At 53.0% G+C, this 15,250-nt stretch overlaps 1 protein-coding gene across 1 annotated transcript in view; it reads right to left on the bottom strand.

Annotated features, from left to right (window-relative positions):
- Window positions 1-15,250, bottom strand: part of SLC49A3 (solute carrier family 49 member 3) — a 23,870-nt gene extending 8,620 nt beyond the window's left edge. The window contains exons 1-7 of the mRNA XM_075931295.1: window positions 14,953-15,250; window positions 8,388-8,546; window positions 6,374-6,593; window positions 3,999-4,075; window positions 3,765-3,902; window positions 3,399-3,515; window positions 947-1,099 (exon numbers count right to left, since the gene is read on the bottom strand). Of these exons, the coding sequence (XP_075787410.1) occupies window positions 947-1,099; window positions 3,399-3,515; window positions 3,765-3,902; window positions 3,999-4,075; window positions 6,374-6,593; window positions 8,388-8,546; window positions 14,953-15,096 (1,008 nt within the window). The 5' untranslated portion in view covers window positions 15,097-15,250. The remainder of the gene's footprint in view (window positions 1-946; window positions 1,100-3,398; window positions 3,516-3,764; window positions 3,903-3,998; window positions 4,076-6,373; window positions 6,594-8,387; window positions 8,547-14,952) is intronic.

The raw sequence follows: 15,250 nt of genomic DNA, 5'->3' as shown, positions 1-15,250 counted from the left end.
TCTTCCAGCTCTGCCCTCTGTGGGGTATGCTGTGCCCAATTAGTCGCATTCCACCAAGTTCCCTGCCTGGGAACATCTGGGATTTCTGGCCGCTGTCAAAGCCAGCAGGTGTATATTGGCCATTCCAGGACGGCCGATTCTCATGGATGATACTTGGCAATCCAAGGCTACGTCTAGACTGGCATGATTTTCCGGAAATGCTTTTAACGGAAAAGTTTTCTGTTAAAAGCATTTTCGGAACAGAGTGTCTAGATTGGCATGGACGCTTTTCCGCAAAAACTGCTTTTGCGGAAAAGCGTCCATGCCAATCTAGATGCGCTTTTCCGCAAAAAAGCCCTGATCGCCATTTTCGCGATCGGGGCTTTTTTGCGGAAAACAAATCTGAGCTGTCTACACTGGCCCTTTTGCGCAAAAGGACTTTTGCACGAACGGGAGCAGCATAGTATTTCCGCAAGAACACTGACAATCTTACATGAGATTGTCAGTGCTTTTGTGGAAATTCAAGCGGCCAGTGTAGACAGCTGGCAAGCTTTTCCGGAAAAGCGGCTGATTTTCTGGAAAAACTGGCCAGTCTAGACAGAGCCCAAGTGTTTGATATTCACAAGGCACTGCCCCAGTGTTAATTATGGCTCTCAGCGTGCACGGGAATTAAATTAGCCCCCTTGCTCCAGATTGGAGAGGGCGAGGCAACTTTTCCAGAGTGGTGTGGCGAATTAGTGGCAGAATCTACAAAGGATGGGTCGAATGCCCCAATCCACAGGGAACAGTCCCCCAAAACACACTGTAACCAAGAGCCCTACTGCTACTCAACAGCCGCATGGCCGGTGCAAGTCACCTAGCCGCTGACCGAAGTCGCTCGGCGTTGCTGAACGGTTTACCGGAAAGCCGCGGAAACAGGCTTTAATGACATCTCTTCCCACCAGCTGACGTGTGAGGGAGAACTTACCACAGCAAATGCGATGCTGGCGAGCGCAGTCAGACAGAAGGAGACCTTGGTGGCTTCTGTAAATGCCCTAGTCTTGTCGACGTACAGCCCCAGCAGGAAAGCGCCAAGTAGCCCAAACACAGTGAACAGCGCCCCATTCAGGCCTGCGAAGAACTACGGAGGAAGAGACATGAGCGTCTGAGCAGCGAGAATTAGGAGGTGTGGTTGCCTCATCTCAAAAAAAAATATACTGACATTGGAAAAGGTTCAGAAAAGGCAACAAAAATGAGGAGGGGTTTGGAACGGGTCCCATATGAAGAGAGATTAAAAAGACTCGGACTCTTCACCTTACAAAAGAGGAGACTAAGGGGGGGGGGTGATAGAGGTCTATAAAATCATGAGCGGTGTGGCGAAAGTGAATAAGGAAACGTTATTTACTTATTCCCACAATATAAGAACTAGGGGTCACCAAATGAAATTAATAGGCTGCAGGTTCAAAACAAACAAAAGGAAGCTTTTCTTCACTCAGTGCACAGTCAACCTGTGGAACTCCTTGCCAGAGGATGTGATGAAGACTAGGATTTTAACAGGGTTCAAAAAAGAGCTAGATAGATTCATGGAGGTTAGGTCCATCAACGGCTGTTAGCCAGGATGGGTAGGAATGGTGTCCCCAGCCTCTGTTTGTCTGGAAATGGGTGACAGGAGAAGGATCACGTGATGATTCCCTGTTGTTTTCTCTCCCTCTGGGGTACCTGGCTTTGGCCACTGTGGGCAGACAGGACACTGGGCTAGATGGACCTTTAGTCTGACCCAGTCTGGCGGTTCTCATGGGTTTGTGTTACAATCCCGATATTTAATTATACGGACAGGTTTATGGGCACAAGGCTGTAGGCCCCCCTAGTCTACTTCACATGTGTTCCCACTGGTGCCATCACAAGATTCAAAACCTCCCCAGGACGCGCAGCTAGAACAACAAGCAACCGGCCTGGTTGGTATCAATCCCAAAGGAAGAGCTCAGTTCCCATGGAGACGGGTTAGTATAAGGACCATATGCAGATAAAAACTGATGGGGAAGTGCCTCCATGCTGGTCTTCTGGCCAATTTTAATGTGGTACAGGCCAAACCTCTCTAGTCCGGCACTCTTAGGACCTGACCGGTTCCAAACCAGATTTGCTGAACCACGGAAGGTCAAGATTGCCTTGCAGCATTATCAACACTTCCACTGCTTGCTGGGCTCTGAGAAGACATTTGAGGTAAATTAGAGTTAAATAACAGCCCAGAACACTGAGAGCCAGGACTGGGGGCTGTAAACAAACTTTATGGGACCCTGGGAAACTTGGCCACGCCCATGAAAAGTGGACATCTGGCTAACTCAAATCATGGCTGACAACGGATGTTTCTGGACCAGAGAGTTCTGGACTAGAGAGGTTCAAGCTGCATACACGGAATGGTAGAGCTTGGTTTTCCGCAGAGCAGTCTTAAGCAGTCCCCACGTTTCATTGCTTTCTACGAGAACGGGGTAGGAGGCTCTCAAAGCGGTGGCCATGTACTCCAAAGGGTAGCAACCCCTCTTAGATATTACTCTGTTTCTAACAGAGAGCAATGTGAAAGGCCAATTTTCATGACTCCCGAGGAGCAGAGATTCCCGTGCATACAGTGGCCCCTTGCGTTCGATGCGTTCCTCACCCTTATCTCCCTTCTGATTTTCCTCATCTCGTTCCTCTTGAGCTTTCTCAGGACTTGCCTAGCCCTGCGAAACGTTGCTGTTTGTTCTGCTTCTGGCCACCCCAGCCAGCGGGGCCCAGCATGGCCTGCTGCGCACAGTCCCCCCAACTACCCTTGGAATGAGCCTGAGGTTGAGGGAGGCGAATTCCTCCTCCCGTTGCCCGGGGATCACCAACTGCTTTGGAGGGAGCATTCGGAGCGTCGCCTGCTGCGGTGGAGGCCACCTGCCACCCAAACTGAGGTGCTAGAGGCTGATGCAAGGGTGAGCCACAAGATGGAGCCACAAGGGAGCTGTTTGGTAGAGAGAGGAGAATAAATGTACCCAAGAGGGCCTCCCCTACTCCTGTGAATTTGGCTAAGGACGCATATGGCGATAAAATAACCCAGGCCCCCTGCTTTGAGTTTCCAATTCCCTCTCACTTCGGTCTGAGCTTTTGCCCCATATTTCCATGTTGACAGAGATGCATAAGGGGCTGCATTTAGCCCCTATGCGGTATTTAAAGCCTTTATTTTACAAAGTAAAATCTCAGCAGGAGAATTTACAAGTGGCGACCCAGACAAGGATCCCAATTAAAATTCAGAGATTGTATTGAAAGCTGACGAGGTATTAGACTAGTCATGAGCCTCTCTCAGGTCCTAATGAACTAATTTAGACAAGCAAGTGGCTTCATCTTGTTTTGAACACTAATGAGTGGAGGTTCATTTCAAGTGTAGAACACCTAACGTGGTGCATGCAAAAAGGCCTTACGTTCGAGTACCCCATCACACACAGGATCTGCTCCAGAAGAGCTGAAAAGCAGGTGAACATCCCAATCCCGGCTCCGAAACTGACCATCAGGATGACGTACGATTTGTTTCTCACTAGCTGCAAAGTTAAGAGCGTAGGTTAAAAAAAGAAAAAGGATTGAGTGACTTGAGCACCCTCGCAGCTGCTAAGCTGACCACAACAGGAGGGTCAGCGAGGGTGACATCAAAGAGGGTGTCATGTACAGTTGGTCCTGCCTCGGCACAGGATCCTGGATGTGGTGACCTCTCAAGGTCGCTTCCCGCCTGCCCGTCCTAGGATTCTACGGTTGACTCTGGGGTTTGCCTCTCTGCCCGGCACGACACTTACCATTTTCAAGCCTGTGAAAAATGGCTGCGATGTGGAATGAGTGGCGCTGGCCGATGGCGGAGTTGGAGGGATCTTCTCCCGCACCCCAACCGTTGCTAGAACGCAGGCGGTCACAGCAGGGATGGTGTACACACCGAGCTAGGAAACCCCAAGCAAAGACACATCACCAAGTTGCCCAACTCCAATGCAACTGAATGGATAAACCCAAGTGACCCTGCCTGCTCATTCACTCACCATCAGTGGGATGTCTTTTTCTTCCGACACGAGTGCAGGGGACAGCAAGTTAGCGACGAGAATTCCCAAGGGATTAGCTAGATGGAAATACAAAAAAGAAGGCTTTTTCTACATTCCGTTGAGAGAACGTTAGACGGGGGGCAGGACTTGATGGCTTCGCGAGGTCCCTTCCCGTTCTCGTGTTCTGTGATTTATCAAGATGTCACGAGACATCTATTTCCCAGCATCCTCAGCTTAAGTGAAGGCCTGGCTGGGGAGGACCAGAAACAAGACATCTGTAAGGGCACTTTTGGAGGATTATGACTTGCAAGAGTAAGTGTCTGACTCTGGATATTTTACCTGGAGTGCACGAAGGGCATAAGACTAGATGGGATCTCCTGGATCATTAAATCCAGTCCCCTGTTACTGCTAACAATCTCATTATACCAACTGGTTCATAAACTTATCCGGCTTTCCCTCTTAAAGCTGGTTGAGGTGTTTGCTCTCTCCAGAACCTCCCTCTCCTGATGGTTAGAAACCTCCCTCTCATTTCCAGACTACTCCTGGCTGCTTCCCCCCAGCTGCTATTGATACTACCTTAACTTCTTGCTTTAATAATCCGCCCCCAAGCCTGGTAAAAAACAGATCCACCCTGGTCTTTGGCTAATTCTTCATCCTGTCTCACCAAGTTGCCCCAATAAATGACTTACAGAAGGAACAAAAAAGGAGGAGTAACTCTAGATGTCAGAGTGTATCACGCTATCCACCCCAGGTATACCTAAGCTGGGCAGAACAGCCTCGTGTATACTTTGTGAAAGTAAAGTACGCCGCATCTCATCACTAGCTTACAAACGTAGTATGACATAATGGCTCTGCAGCCACTGCCTAACCTCTAGTAGAACTGGAGGACGCGCTTTCATCTCACTGTTGTCATGCTGCTACCCAACTCCACAGCTAGCAGGGTTAAGAACCAGATCAGATCGAGTTTTGCACTGCAAATGTTAACAAGCCATAGCCGCCTGTACACACCTTGCAGCTCAGACAAGCAATCCAGGCCCCAGCTCAGACCCTTCCAATTTTTTTTCATGACTACGGAGGATTCTGTTTAGACTGGTACATTAGGGCTAACGCTGGCTCTCCAGAAGTAGCAGGTGTTGGGCAGAAATGTCTCAGGCCATATTCTGGGGAGCCTGCTTCCTGTTCTCCTGCTTACCAGCAATGATCAACACCGACATCTAACAACTCCACCCTTGGAGTTTATTTTTCAGACGATCCCAAAGCAGCTTTCCATGACTTGCTCTTAAGAGTGACAAGGGCTTGTCCCCCACAAGCTGGTATCCCACCTCTTAAAGATACTCAAAGATTTTAAGGAATGTTGACGGGTAGCAGCTAAACAATCGACGTTCATTGCAGTGCCTACCTTTCCAGTGCTTGTTTATTCCGCAGAGACTAGCAGGCATGCTTTTGATTTTAACAAGCGGTTGCCTGCGAAGGTGATCACTGTTGTGACAGTCTAGGCCTTGGGAGAGTGGCCTGTCCCGCCCGCATTGCTCCTTGGTCTGTCAGTGTGATATTGCACATAAAGCAGGTTGTGTGATGGTGGTGTGGGAACGGTTATGCTCTGCTGAAGCTCTGGTTAATGCATATGAGGTTATGAGAATGTGTTTTAAGGGTTGTCACTAAAATACGCTGGGAGTGGGGGGAATGCCTGATACTAGATCTCCAGAGACAAGGGAGCAAACCAACGCCCGGGCGGGTGTCAAATAACCCTCCACAGCCCTTTTCCCGCAAGGGAGTTACAATTCAGTGACTCATCGGCGTGCCAAGGGAATTGCTCCACCGTGCCTGGGGACTCAGCAGTGCCACTCTCCCAGACGTGCCTGGACTTGTGTTCTCCAAACACCTGGACTTGGCCTTTTTGCCTCCCTCTACTTACTCCACAAGCAACAAGAACGCCCAGAAGACTGACAGTAGGGCTGCCAGGTGTCTGGTTTTGAACTGGACAGTCCAGTATTTGAGCTTTCTGTTCGGGAAACAAATTGAGAAAAGAGAAATGTCCGGTATTTTCTAACTAAGATGTACTGTAGATTGTGATGTCATGTCAAGTGTGTCCGGTATTTTTGTTGAAACCATCTGGCCACCCTACTGACAGCTCCAATGGAGGAGGCTGGCCTACGTTTCAGGGGCGAAGCCTGAGGACTCTTATAGAATCACAGAACACTAGAACTGGAAGGGACCTCGAAAGGGCATAAAGACCAGTCCCCGGTGAACCGTAACATCCAGTTGGGTGGGAAAACTGCTCTCATACCGCCTAATGTCTGACGGGGTTAGGATTTCGCCTGTGAGCTTGTGGCGCTGTGTCTGGCGACTCTCTCGTGTTTGTAGCTCTGACTTACACATTGAAGAGATCATATTTGCCGTAGCTCTTTGGTGGTCTGGGAACCACAGGGCCGCCAGTTTTGTGGGAGAAAAGATGACGAGCGGCTGTGCCAGTGCGCAGAGGCACTGCCCCATGAACAGGTAAGCGTGGGTCAGGGCGCCCAGGTTCAAGAAGCGGACGACGCTGAAAGCCCGGACGATGCTGCCGACCATGTTCAGCCAGGCGCTGAGGATCACCTGCAAGAAGCGAGCAGGGACAGGAGTCACTTGCTGACAGGAGACCGGCGAGAGACAGAATTAAGTTCCAGGCTGTGGCTTGACTCTAGGCAAGCCGTGATTCCTATCAGCTCACGGTGTTCCTCTGTGGGGAAACGCCTCTGCTGAACCGCATGGGCCTCACCGTGTTATCTACTGACGCAGGCCACAAGTCAGTTGCTGCAGGACATTTCTGGTCCTGGAAATCTGTCACTTTCCATCTCCGAGACGTGGCGAGGTATCCGTGGAGGGTCGTGACCAGCTAAAGGAGTCCTCTTTTGCCAGGTATGCTACTGCGTTCCCACCAGTGTTGCCATGTGAGACCAGCCACAACCCTGCTCTCAATGCCGAGAGCTCCCTTCAGATCCCTTCCGTGGCTGGGACCGTGCTACTGGTTCCACCTTGGGGGTTATATTCCGTCTCTGCAGGTGCATTTGGGCTGCGTCGGCATCCGCAGGGCCCGGCTCAGCAGGGAGCCCCGACCATCCCACATGAGCTGGGAAACGTCATGGTGGCGTCGTGACTTATCCCCCTCCCCTTTGCCCCTGGCCTGACAACTCTGTACAGTAAATCCCCAGAGTCTCCTCTCCTCCCACCTCGCTGCGCTTTGGGCTGGCCTGCCGCCAGGGTCGATTCCTTACCTACTCGCTCTGCCCCAGAGAGGAGGCGGTCACGCCCACAGAGCTCTGAATGCTCCAGGGACAAATGGTATTGGAAGGAGTCCCAGGGGAGAGAGAGGGGGTCCCTTCCCTCGCCGTTGGAAATGCTGGTTTTATTTCCATGCACCTCACCCGGGCCATCACCTCACTGGGGCTTGCATAAGTTGAAAGTGGCACTGGTGTCTGGTGAGGTTCAGGTACTGCAAAGCCACCTTTTCTCACATGACAAAGTGTAGTCTTGGCGCATGCTTTGCTTGTGGTTTTCCTACTTCATTTCTTGGAGCAGATTCTATTCCCCCGACGGCAGGAAGGACACGTTTAAAGACTCACCTGGTATTTAGTCAAAACAACAAGGAGTCCGGTAGCTCCTTAAAGAGTAGCAATTTTAGTACGGCGCGCGCTTTTGTCGGTTGCAGTCCACTTGGTCAGATGCGTGAAGTGAGTGGCAACTCACCGAAGCGTGCGCTGTAATAAAATTGTTCGTCTTTAAGGTGCTACCAGACTCCTTGTTTTTTTGCTGGAACAGACGAACACGGCTCCCTTTCTGAAACACTTAGGCTGCGTCTAGACTGGCAAGCTTTCTGCAAAAGCGGCTGCTTTTGCGGAAAAACTTGCCAGCTGTCTACACTGGCCGCTTGAATTTCCGCAAGAACACTGACGATCTCATGTAAGAAATCAGTGCTTCTTGCGGAAATACTATGCTGCTCCCGTTCGGGCAAAAGTCACTTTTATGCAAAGCTTTTGCATGAAAGGGCCAGTGTAGACAGCTCAGATATGTTTTGTGCCAAAAAGCCCCGATCGCGAAAATGGCGATCAGGGCTTTTTTGCACAAAAGCGCGTCTAGATTGGCATGGACGCGTTTCTGCAAAAAGTGCTCTTGTAGAAAAGTGTCCGTGCCAATCTAGAAGCTCTTTTTCGCAAATGCTTTTAATGGAAAACTTTTCCGTTAAAAGCATTTGCGGAAAATCATGCCAGTCTAGACGTAGCCTTAGAGTGTCACAACTTGGACTACTACCTGTATTCAAAGTATTTGTTAGCACAGGTGACGCGTGCATATACAAAAATACACAATAACCCCAACCTTAGTTAGTTCATGCAGCTTCCCATTTAAACTTACGGCACACTTGAGTCCCATGCTGTCGAGAACCCACGTTGCCACCAGGCCGAAAGGGATCGATATGAGGAGGTACACCAAGGACAGCCAGTTAATCGTATCCATAGAAATGTGGAAGTAGGCTGCGGTTTTATCAGCCACTGGCGCAAACGTCAGCCATAGCTGCCAATCCAGAACAGAGAGTTTCAGAGTTACCACTTGGCCAGCCAGGATGAACATCTTCACCCCCCCCCCCCCCCACCTCCTCCAATCCTTGCCTGACTGTGCTTTGGGAGGACACTAAGTGGTGGGGAAACTTAGTAAACAATGAATAATCTAGCAGCACCTTAGAGACTAACAAAACATGGAGATGGGATCATGAGCTTTCGTGGGCACAGTCCACTTCTTCGGATGCCTGGAGTATTAAAAGTCCAGATCCAAGAATAAATAAGGGAAGGTGGAGAGGAGGGGGGAGGGGAAAAAGAGAGGAAAAAATAGTGAATTCGATTGTTCAAGTTACAAGAGGCTGATCAGAACAATTTGCACCTCTGTAAGTACCCATTGGTTGGTTGGTTGAGTCATTAGGATGTGGAAGGTGTGGGCCAGCCAATATCTTTATTCATTCCTCTCTGATAGGAATCAGACTTGTAAATGAAGTTAAATTCCAGCCCTTCCCTGTGTATTTGGCTTGTGGAATTGGCCTGAAACAACAGGGTGACTCTGAGATCCATTAATAAGTGCCCAGGCAGGTTAAAGTGTTCTCCAACAGGTTTTTGTTAAGTGGTGGGATTAGGGTTGGGGGCCCTTCCGTCTGAAAGTCCAGTGCAACGGCCAGGTTCCCTAAGGCTACTGTTCTCGCTGGTGGTCAGCTCATCCCCCTCCACCGTGCCTTGGGGGGATGGCACATGAATGCAGAAGCCTCCTGGAAGGACTAGCTTGCCAGTGCCCCTGCCATGTCCCACAGGGAATCTTCGGCAGCGCGCGCACGCGCACACACACACACACACACAGAGTCTCTCTCTCTCTCTCTCTCTGTAGTAGCCCCCAGCTCACATACAGTCTCTCTCTCGGTAGCCCCCAGCTCCACCCCTTCTGCCACAGACCTGCCTTTTCCGGGTGCCTGGAGCCAGCCCATGACCATGTACCAACATTCATGAAGTGGCTCACCGCGCTGGACTAGAGAGACAGGCCTGAAACAAGTTTCTTCAGCAAGGAGATAGGATCTTATCCTAGCTTTATCCTAGCTCTTACCCCAGCAGATAGGATCTTATCCAAGCTTTCTGCTAAGCGCCGCTAGCACAGCCGCCACAGAAACATTGACGTGACTGTAAAATGACGGTAGATAAAAACTTTCAACAGAAGACGGTTTGCACGGACTCTCCAAAAGAAAAGACCAAATGGTGTTTAAATGAGCGATGCATCTTTTGCGGAGGCCGCGTAGACACACATTGAGGATGGATCCTGCTGCAAAGGACACGAGAAAATGGTCTGAAGGCACATCCTGTCCTTAAAACTTGTCACTGCTTCAAAGAATCACTCCTCCGCAGGGCACTGCATTCATCTTCGCCTGCAGAAAGTGTTTCGGAGGTGCGGGAAGCAGAGTGCCCGCAGCAACTGCCTGAGGGGACGAGCCCTGCCGTGGGCTGCAGACGCATGCAGTGGAGTTTTTGGTACAACGGAGCGTTTGAAATGTCTCCCCCTCTTTCCTGTAATCCAAGCGATTGTGCGAAGGACTCCTGCCTGCGTGGCAGCATCATGGCTAAAACTGCCAGCTAGATGAGAGGGACTCACTTCAGGACAGAACCGAGGGTCAAGAGGCCACAATTGCTGCTTTGCTAGCCAAAAGAAATGTCATCGTCACTGCACTGCGACGGAACCAACAGGGAAACATTGCGCAGCGCTTCGGCAAGTTACCACCTTTCCCCCTGACCCTGGCCACCCCACAGAACTTTCTCCCTGGGTCTTTGGGAGATTTCTGATGTTCTTGCTGAGGGGTGTTCCCGGGAGACGGTCTGCAGCAACATCTTGGGGACCTGCTAGCCCAAGACAGCTGTGGGCTCGGGCAAAGCTCACACTGGAATTAATGGCAGCTTTGCCTGAGGAAGGATGGAACCTGTGGTCCCTTTATGTTCAGTGTCAGTCGTTCTGGCCCCCCTCGAGGAGAGAGCGGTATGTCCCTCACATCTCTCGGCTCCCACCTCCCCATCCCACTTTCTCCTGGTTTCCTTCCTTGTCTTTGTCTTTCCCATTCTGCTGTCCAGTTGCTCTGACGATCCACCTCCCGTTGTTCCCCACACTTAAATCCCCGGGTTTCTCCAGATCGGCTTCTCTCCCATCTGTGTTCACTGGACTCTTCTCTATCTTTTACCTCAGCTTGTCTCCTTATACTGCTCCCCTGGCTCAGGCCCTCTCTCCAACTCGCTTCTCTTGCTCCCTCGACCCGGGGGGCTTGTCGCCTGCCGTATTCCCCCTGTAGGCACTCTCGCTTCTTGGCAATCTCTACTTCGTATCTAGGAGTGCCTCCGTTTCCTCCTCTGAGGTAGCCTGAGATCCCACTCTTGGCTCTCTTTCCCCTTGCTCTCCTCTCCGGAATGTCCCTCTCCCTTTTCCCACCACGGCAGCTCGATGGCCGAGGGGCCATCTTGTCCCTTCCCGGCCCGCTGGAGTGGCAAGGGGGCTAATGCTGGCTTCCATCAGCAGGGCCGGGACGGCCCCCTAGCAACAGGTCAGACGTGCCAGAGCGAGGGGGTTGGAACAATTGGGGGGCTGGGAGGCTGAGAGCCACTCAACCCAACTGCAAACCCGCTTCAAGCCGAGGGTGTGGCAGCCCCTCTTCACCCTCCAGTGCCTGAGGGGTGGCTGACCATAGAGCCCTGAGCTTCCCAAGACCTATCAGTGAGGACATGCCGACAGTTCACACACTTAGCTCTAGGCCTGTCAAAACCCTTCGGGGACCAGTCCTTTCACAGCAGGGGCCAGTGTTCTCAGCCTACTCTGAGCTACCCACACACCAGGCAGCAGAGAGGGTCAGTCAGAAATGTGACCGGATTTGTACAGACACGAGCAGGCCAAAACCAGGGGGTTCGAGGCGAAGCCGTGTGACGACATCACAGCCACTCCTCATGTGGACGACGGCTGGAATAGAGCCTCCAGGCCAACCTGCCTGAGATCTGTGTGCCTGAGGGTGCAGCGAAAGCGGGTTGTGTCTGCTGGCTTTCAAGTGCCAATAGCCTTGCACTCGGCTTTAAGGAAGCGGCTCTGACTTCAAAGCCGGCTTGGCTGCCTCGTTTCACTCCATCAGGCGCACACACTCCTGCACAAGTCCAGCTCGGCACAGTGAAGGCCCTGGCACACAGCAAGGGAACTTCTTGGAGGGCCCAATTCTGCTCGGTTACACGGGAGCCATCCCGATAGGCTCAGTGAACCGTGTACGATGCGCAGGGAGCAGAATTCGGCCCCTCGCCTAGCTCGAACAAGGCGCTAATGCAGCCCAGGAAGCGAAGTGCTCGGATACGTAGCACTACCCACGGCGACCAGCAGGGGAGCTATGGAGCAGTGGCTGGAACCTAGAACTGCCCCGCGCTTGGGGTAAAGGGGGCAGATGCTCACCCCCACGCCCTCGGGGCGAATCAAGCCCTGCTCTGTCTTTCTGCAGAATCAGGCTCACAGAGCGAGCGTGCGGCTGTGCAGAACAACCCACCCGAGGAGCACGTGGCCCGTGGAGGGCGCGACGTCCCGCTGTGCGCTATCATGCAGCACACCACACAGTGGGAACTTCCTCCCAGCAACCACGGCAGGTGTCACGAGGAGGTTTGGCCACGCCCGGGTGTGGAGAGACGCACGGCCAGCCTCGGAGTTTCATGTTCCTCTTGCGATCTGCTGTCAGCATGTCTGGGCTCAGCTGAGCGAGGCCGGCTCTGGCATGAGGAGCAGGGCGGGCTGGAGTTCTGCGTGCTGCTGGAGTTCTAGCTGGAACGTCTCTCACGAGTCCTATGCCTCCGTTGGGCGCAGGGCAGAGGAGGGCGGCAGTTAAGTTAAAGGCATGAGCACACAAGCTCTTTGGGGGCCAGTAGCCTTGGGAGCGGATGGTTCCCTACAGAAAGGACTGTGGTTTTACTTCCAACGTTCCTAAACGTCGCAGGCCCTGCGCTAGGTTTTGCAGCTGGCTGAGTGCCAAGCATTGTGAGCCGAGACCGCATGCACCCCTGGGGATTCAAACCGGTCCCAGTTTGCTCCAAACGCTTTCCCCACACTTCCCGCCATGGCCATCCTTTGTCCCCGCTGCTTCCCCCTCGGCACGGCAGGAGACGGCGACAGGTGGGCGTCCCCCACCCAGTGGGGCGGGAACACGTGTAAGAGTGGGGCTGCTCACAACCCCACTCTTACCCTGTCCCCTCACCCCCAGTGGAGGCTGGGAGCAAAGCTCTGGCATGTGGCACAGCAGCCAGGACCTGGGGCGCCGGACTGCAGCTCCCCCAGTACCCGGGCCTCTGCTCCGCCCTCTCAGAGGTGCCCGGCCTGGCTTGATTAGAGCCAGAACACTTGGCTTGTGGCTACAAAGGAGGGAAATCCCATGAAAGTCTGTGTGTGTGTGGGGTGGGGGGGTCAGCTTGCTGCCCTTGCTATGCTGTGAGTGTGAGTGTGAGAGAGAGAGATCAGTTTGCTACCCTTTCCATGCTCTGTGTGTGTGGTGTTAGCTTGCTGCCCTTGCCGTGTGTGTGTTTGGTCAGTGTCCTGCCTTTGCCATGCGTGCCCATGCTCTCTCTGTGTGGTCAACTTGCTGCCCTTGCCATGCTGTGTGTGTGTGGTCAGCTTGCTACACTGTGTGCAAAGCAACCACAGCGTGTGGTGGTGCACATGCCTCTGTGCCCATAACAAAATTTATTCCACACTTGGATCGAAAAAGTTGGGGGGAACGTTGCTGTCAGCAGGCAGGGTCCTGGGCATGGTAGCTTTTGCAGTTCTTACATTTAATACACCCCGTCTTTTAACTGCTATGCAGTAACATGCCACCCATGTGCAGGTCCCTGCACACAAACCAGCCGCAAGGAGGTTGGACTTGAAAAGGCTTTAAGGGTTTCCGTTTTCTTTGGCACTGTGATTGACATTTCTCCGAGAAAGAAACACTGCTGGGAGTCAGACACACAGAGCCTTGGCTTCCCCCAGCGGGTCTGCAGAGGTCCCGCAGGCCTGGAGCAAGGCGCGAGGCTTTGGCAGGGTCTGCACTGACACCCTTTGCTGGTGGAGTATGGTGGTTAGGGATGGGATTGCCTTTTAAATAAAGGTTTTATGCCAGCAAAAGCCCGAGCCTAGATGCCATTAGAGCAGTGGTATAGCTTATTTATTCGGGGAAGGAGCTATGCTAGCAAAACAGCCTTTTGCTAGTACACGCTGCCTCTGGGCAACCCGCATGGTTGTACTGACAATCATTTCCTCCTGTGAACGACACAGGTGGTTTTCAGGTAACGGGGCGCAACGCAGGACTGGGATGTCGGGCGCTGGGTCCCGGTGCTGCAGGGGGATGCGGTGAGCAGTGCGGGGGCTAAGGCAGCTCCCTGCCTGTGTTGGCACCACAATCTGGGCCGTGCCCCAGAAACGGCCGTCAGCAAACCTGGCTCCTAGGTGGGAAGAGCGCACCAGGCTAAGCCCCTCCTGTCCCATCCTGGATCCCACAGCCGGAGCCCCCTCCTGCACCCCAAAGCTCTCCTCAGTCCCGCCCCAGACTCCACTCGCAGTAGGTTGGGTCGTGGGATCAACAATTGTCTTCAATTGGGTCATGAGACAAAGTTTGAAACCCCCAGAAAGGGGGGGATCCTTTGTGGCAGGAGGATCCCAATTCAAATAACCCACCCAAGAACAAAAGACTTATGCACAAGTCAGGCCTGAGGAACCCATCACCCCGCTCGGTCGGCGTATTTTCCAGCAGGGAGTTGTCTAACCCCTGCTGCTGCTTCGTTTGTTACAGTTCCTTGCAACTTCCCAAGCCAAGTAGGTAAATACACAAGGCCAGGGAAGTTCCCACAGGAACTCGCTTCAGGCTGCTGAAATCGGATGGTTCCCCCTGGCAAAATCTCTCTGGAGCGGTGTTCGCCACATGTTACTTTTGCACTGAAATCTCCCAGCTGGGAACGCCTGATGGGAAGGATGCTGCATCTTTTTGCACCGCGCCCTGAGTAAAGTCTCTGCAGCTGGACCAAGGCTCAGCGCCCGGTGCTTTGCTGCGCTCAGACAGATCGGGGGCCTCCACGCTTGCCTGCGGCAGGTGGGGGACAACTGTTCTCTGCCCCGTGGCATCGCCGGCTTGTGCCCACCAAGGCACGTGATATTATGGATGTTCACTATTTATTTTGGGTCTGCACATCCTAAACTCCCCACTCCGGTCCTCTGAAGAAGTGGGCCGTGCCCACGAAAGCTCGTGATCCCAGCTACGTGTTTCTATAAAGTGCTACCAGACCACTTGTTGTTTTTGAAGTTTTTCCCGTACAGACTAACTCGGCCCCCCGAAACCATAGCTGCGGCTGGTCTCTGAGGTGCCACAGGACTGCTCGCTCGGCTCTGGCTGCTGTCCCCGCCTGACCCCCGTACTCACCATGGCATTGGAGCAGTTCAGCAGGCAGATCACCGCCAGCAGGAACCAGCGGCGCCGGTAGGCTTGGAAGGGCACCCCTTTGCCCTGCTCCGGCCCTGGCTTTCCCAGCAAAGGCTCCCAGTCGCCTGCGCGTCCCTGCTCCATCTCTCCCTCCAGCCTGGCTCAGGGGGCAGGTCAGGAAGCAAGAGGGGGCCGGTGCCTGGGTGCAGGGCGCTGGCTCCCCTGCATGCTGGCAGCTCTCTGCTGGGCCTGCCTCGCCCTTCCTGCCTGCCTGCCTGCCTGGCTTATAAATCAGTTC

The sequence above is a fragment of the Pelodiscus sinensis genome, chromosome 6 (assembly GCF_049634645.1).
Source record: "Pelodiscus sinensis isolate JC-2024 chromosome 6, ASM4963464v1, whole genome shotgun sequence".
Classification (NCBI taxonomy): domain Eukaryota; kingdom Metazoa; phylum Chordata; order Testudines; family Trionychidae; genus Pelodiscus; species Pelodiscus sinensis.
This window is presented reverse-complemented; position numbering and strand designations above follow the sequence as displayed.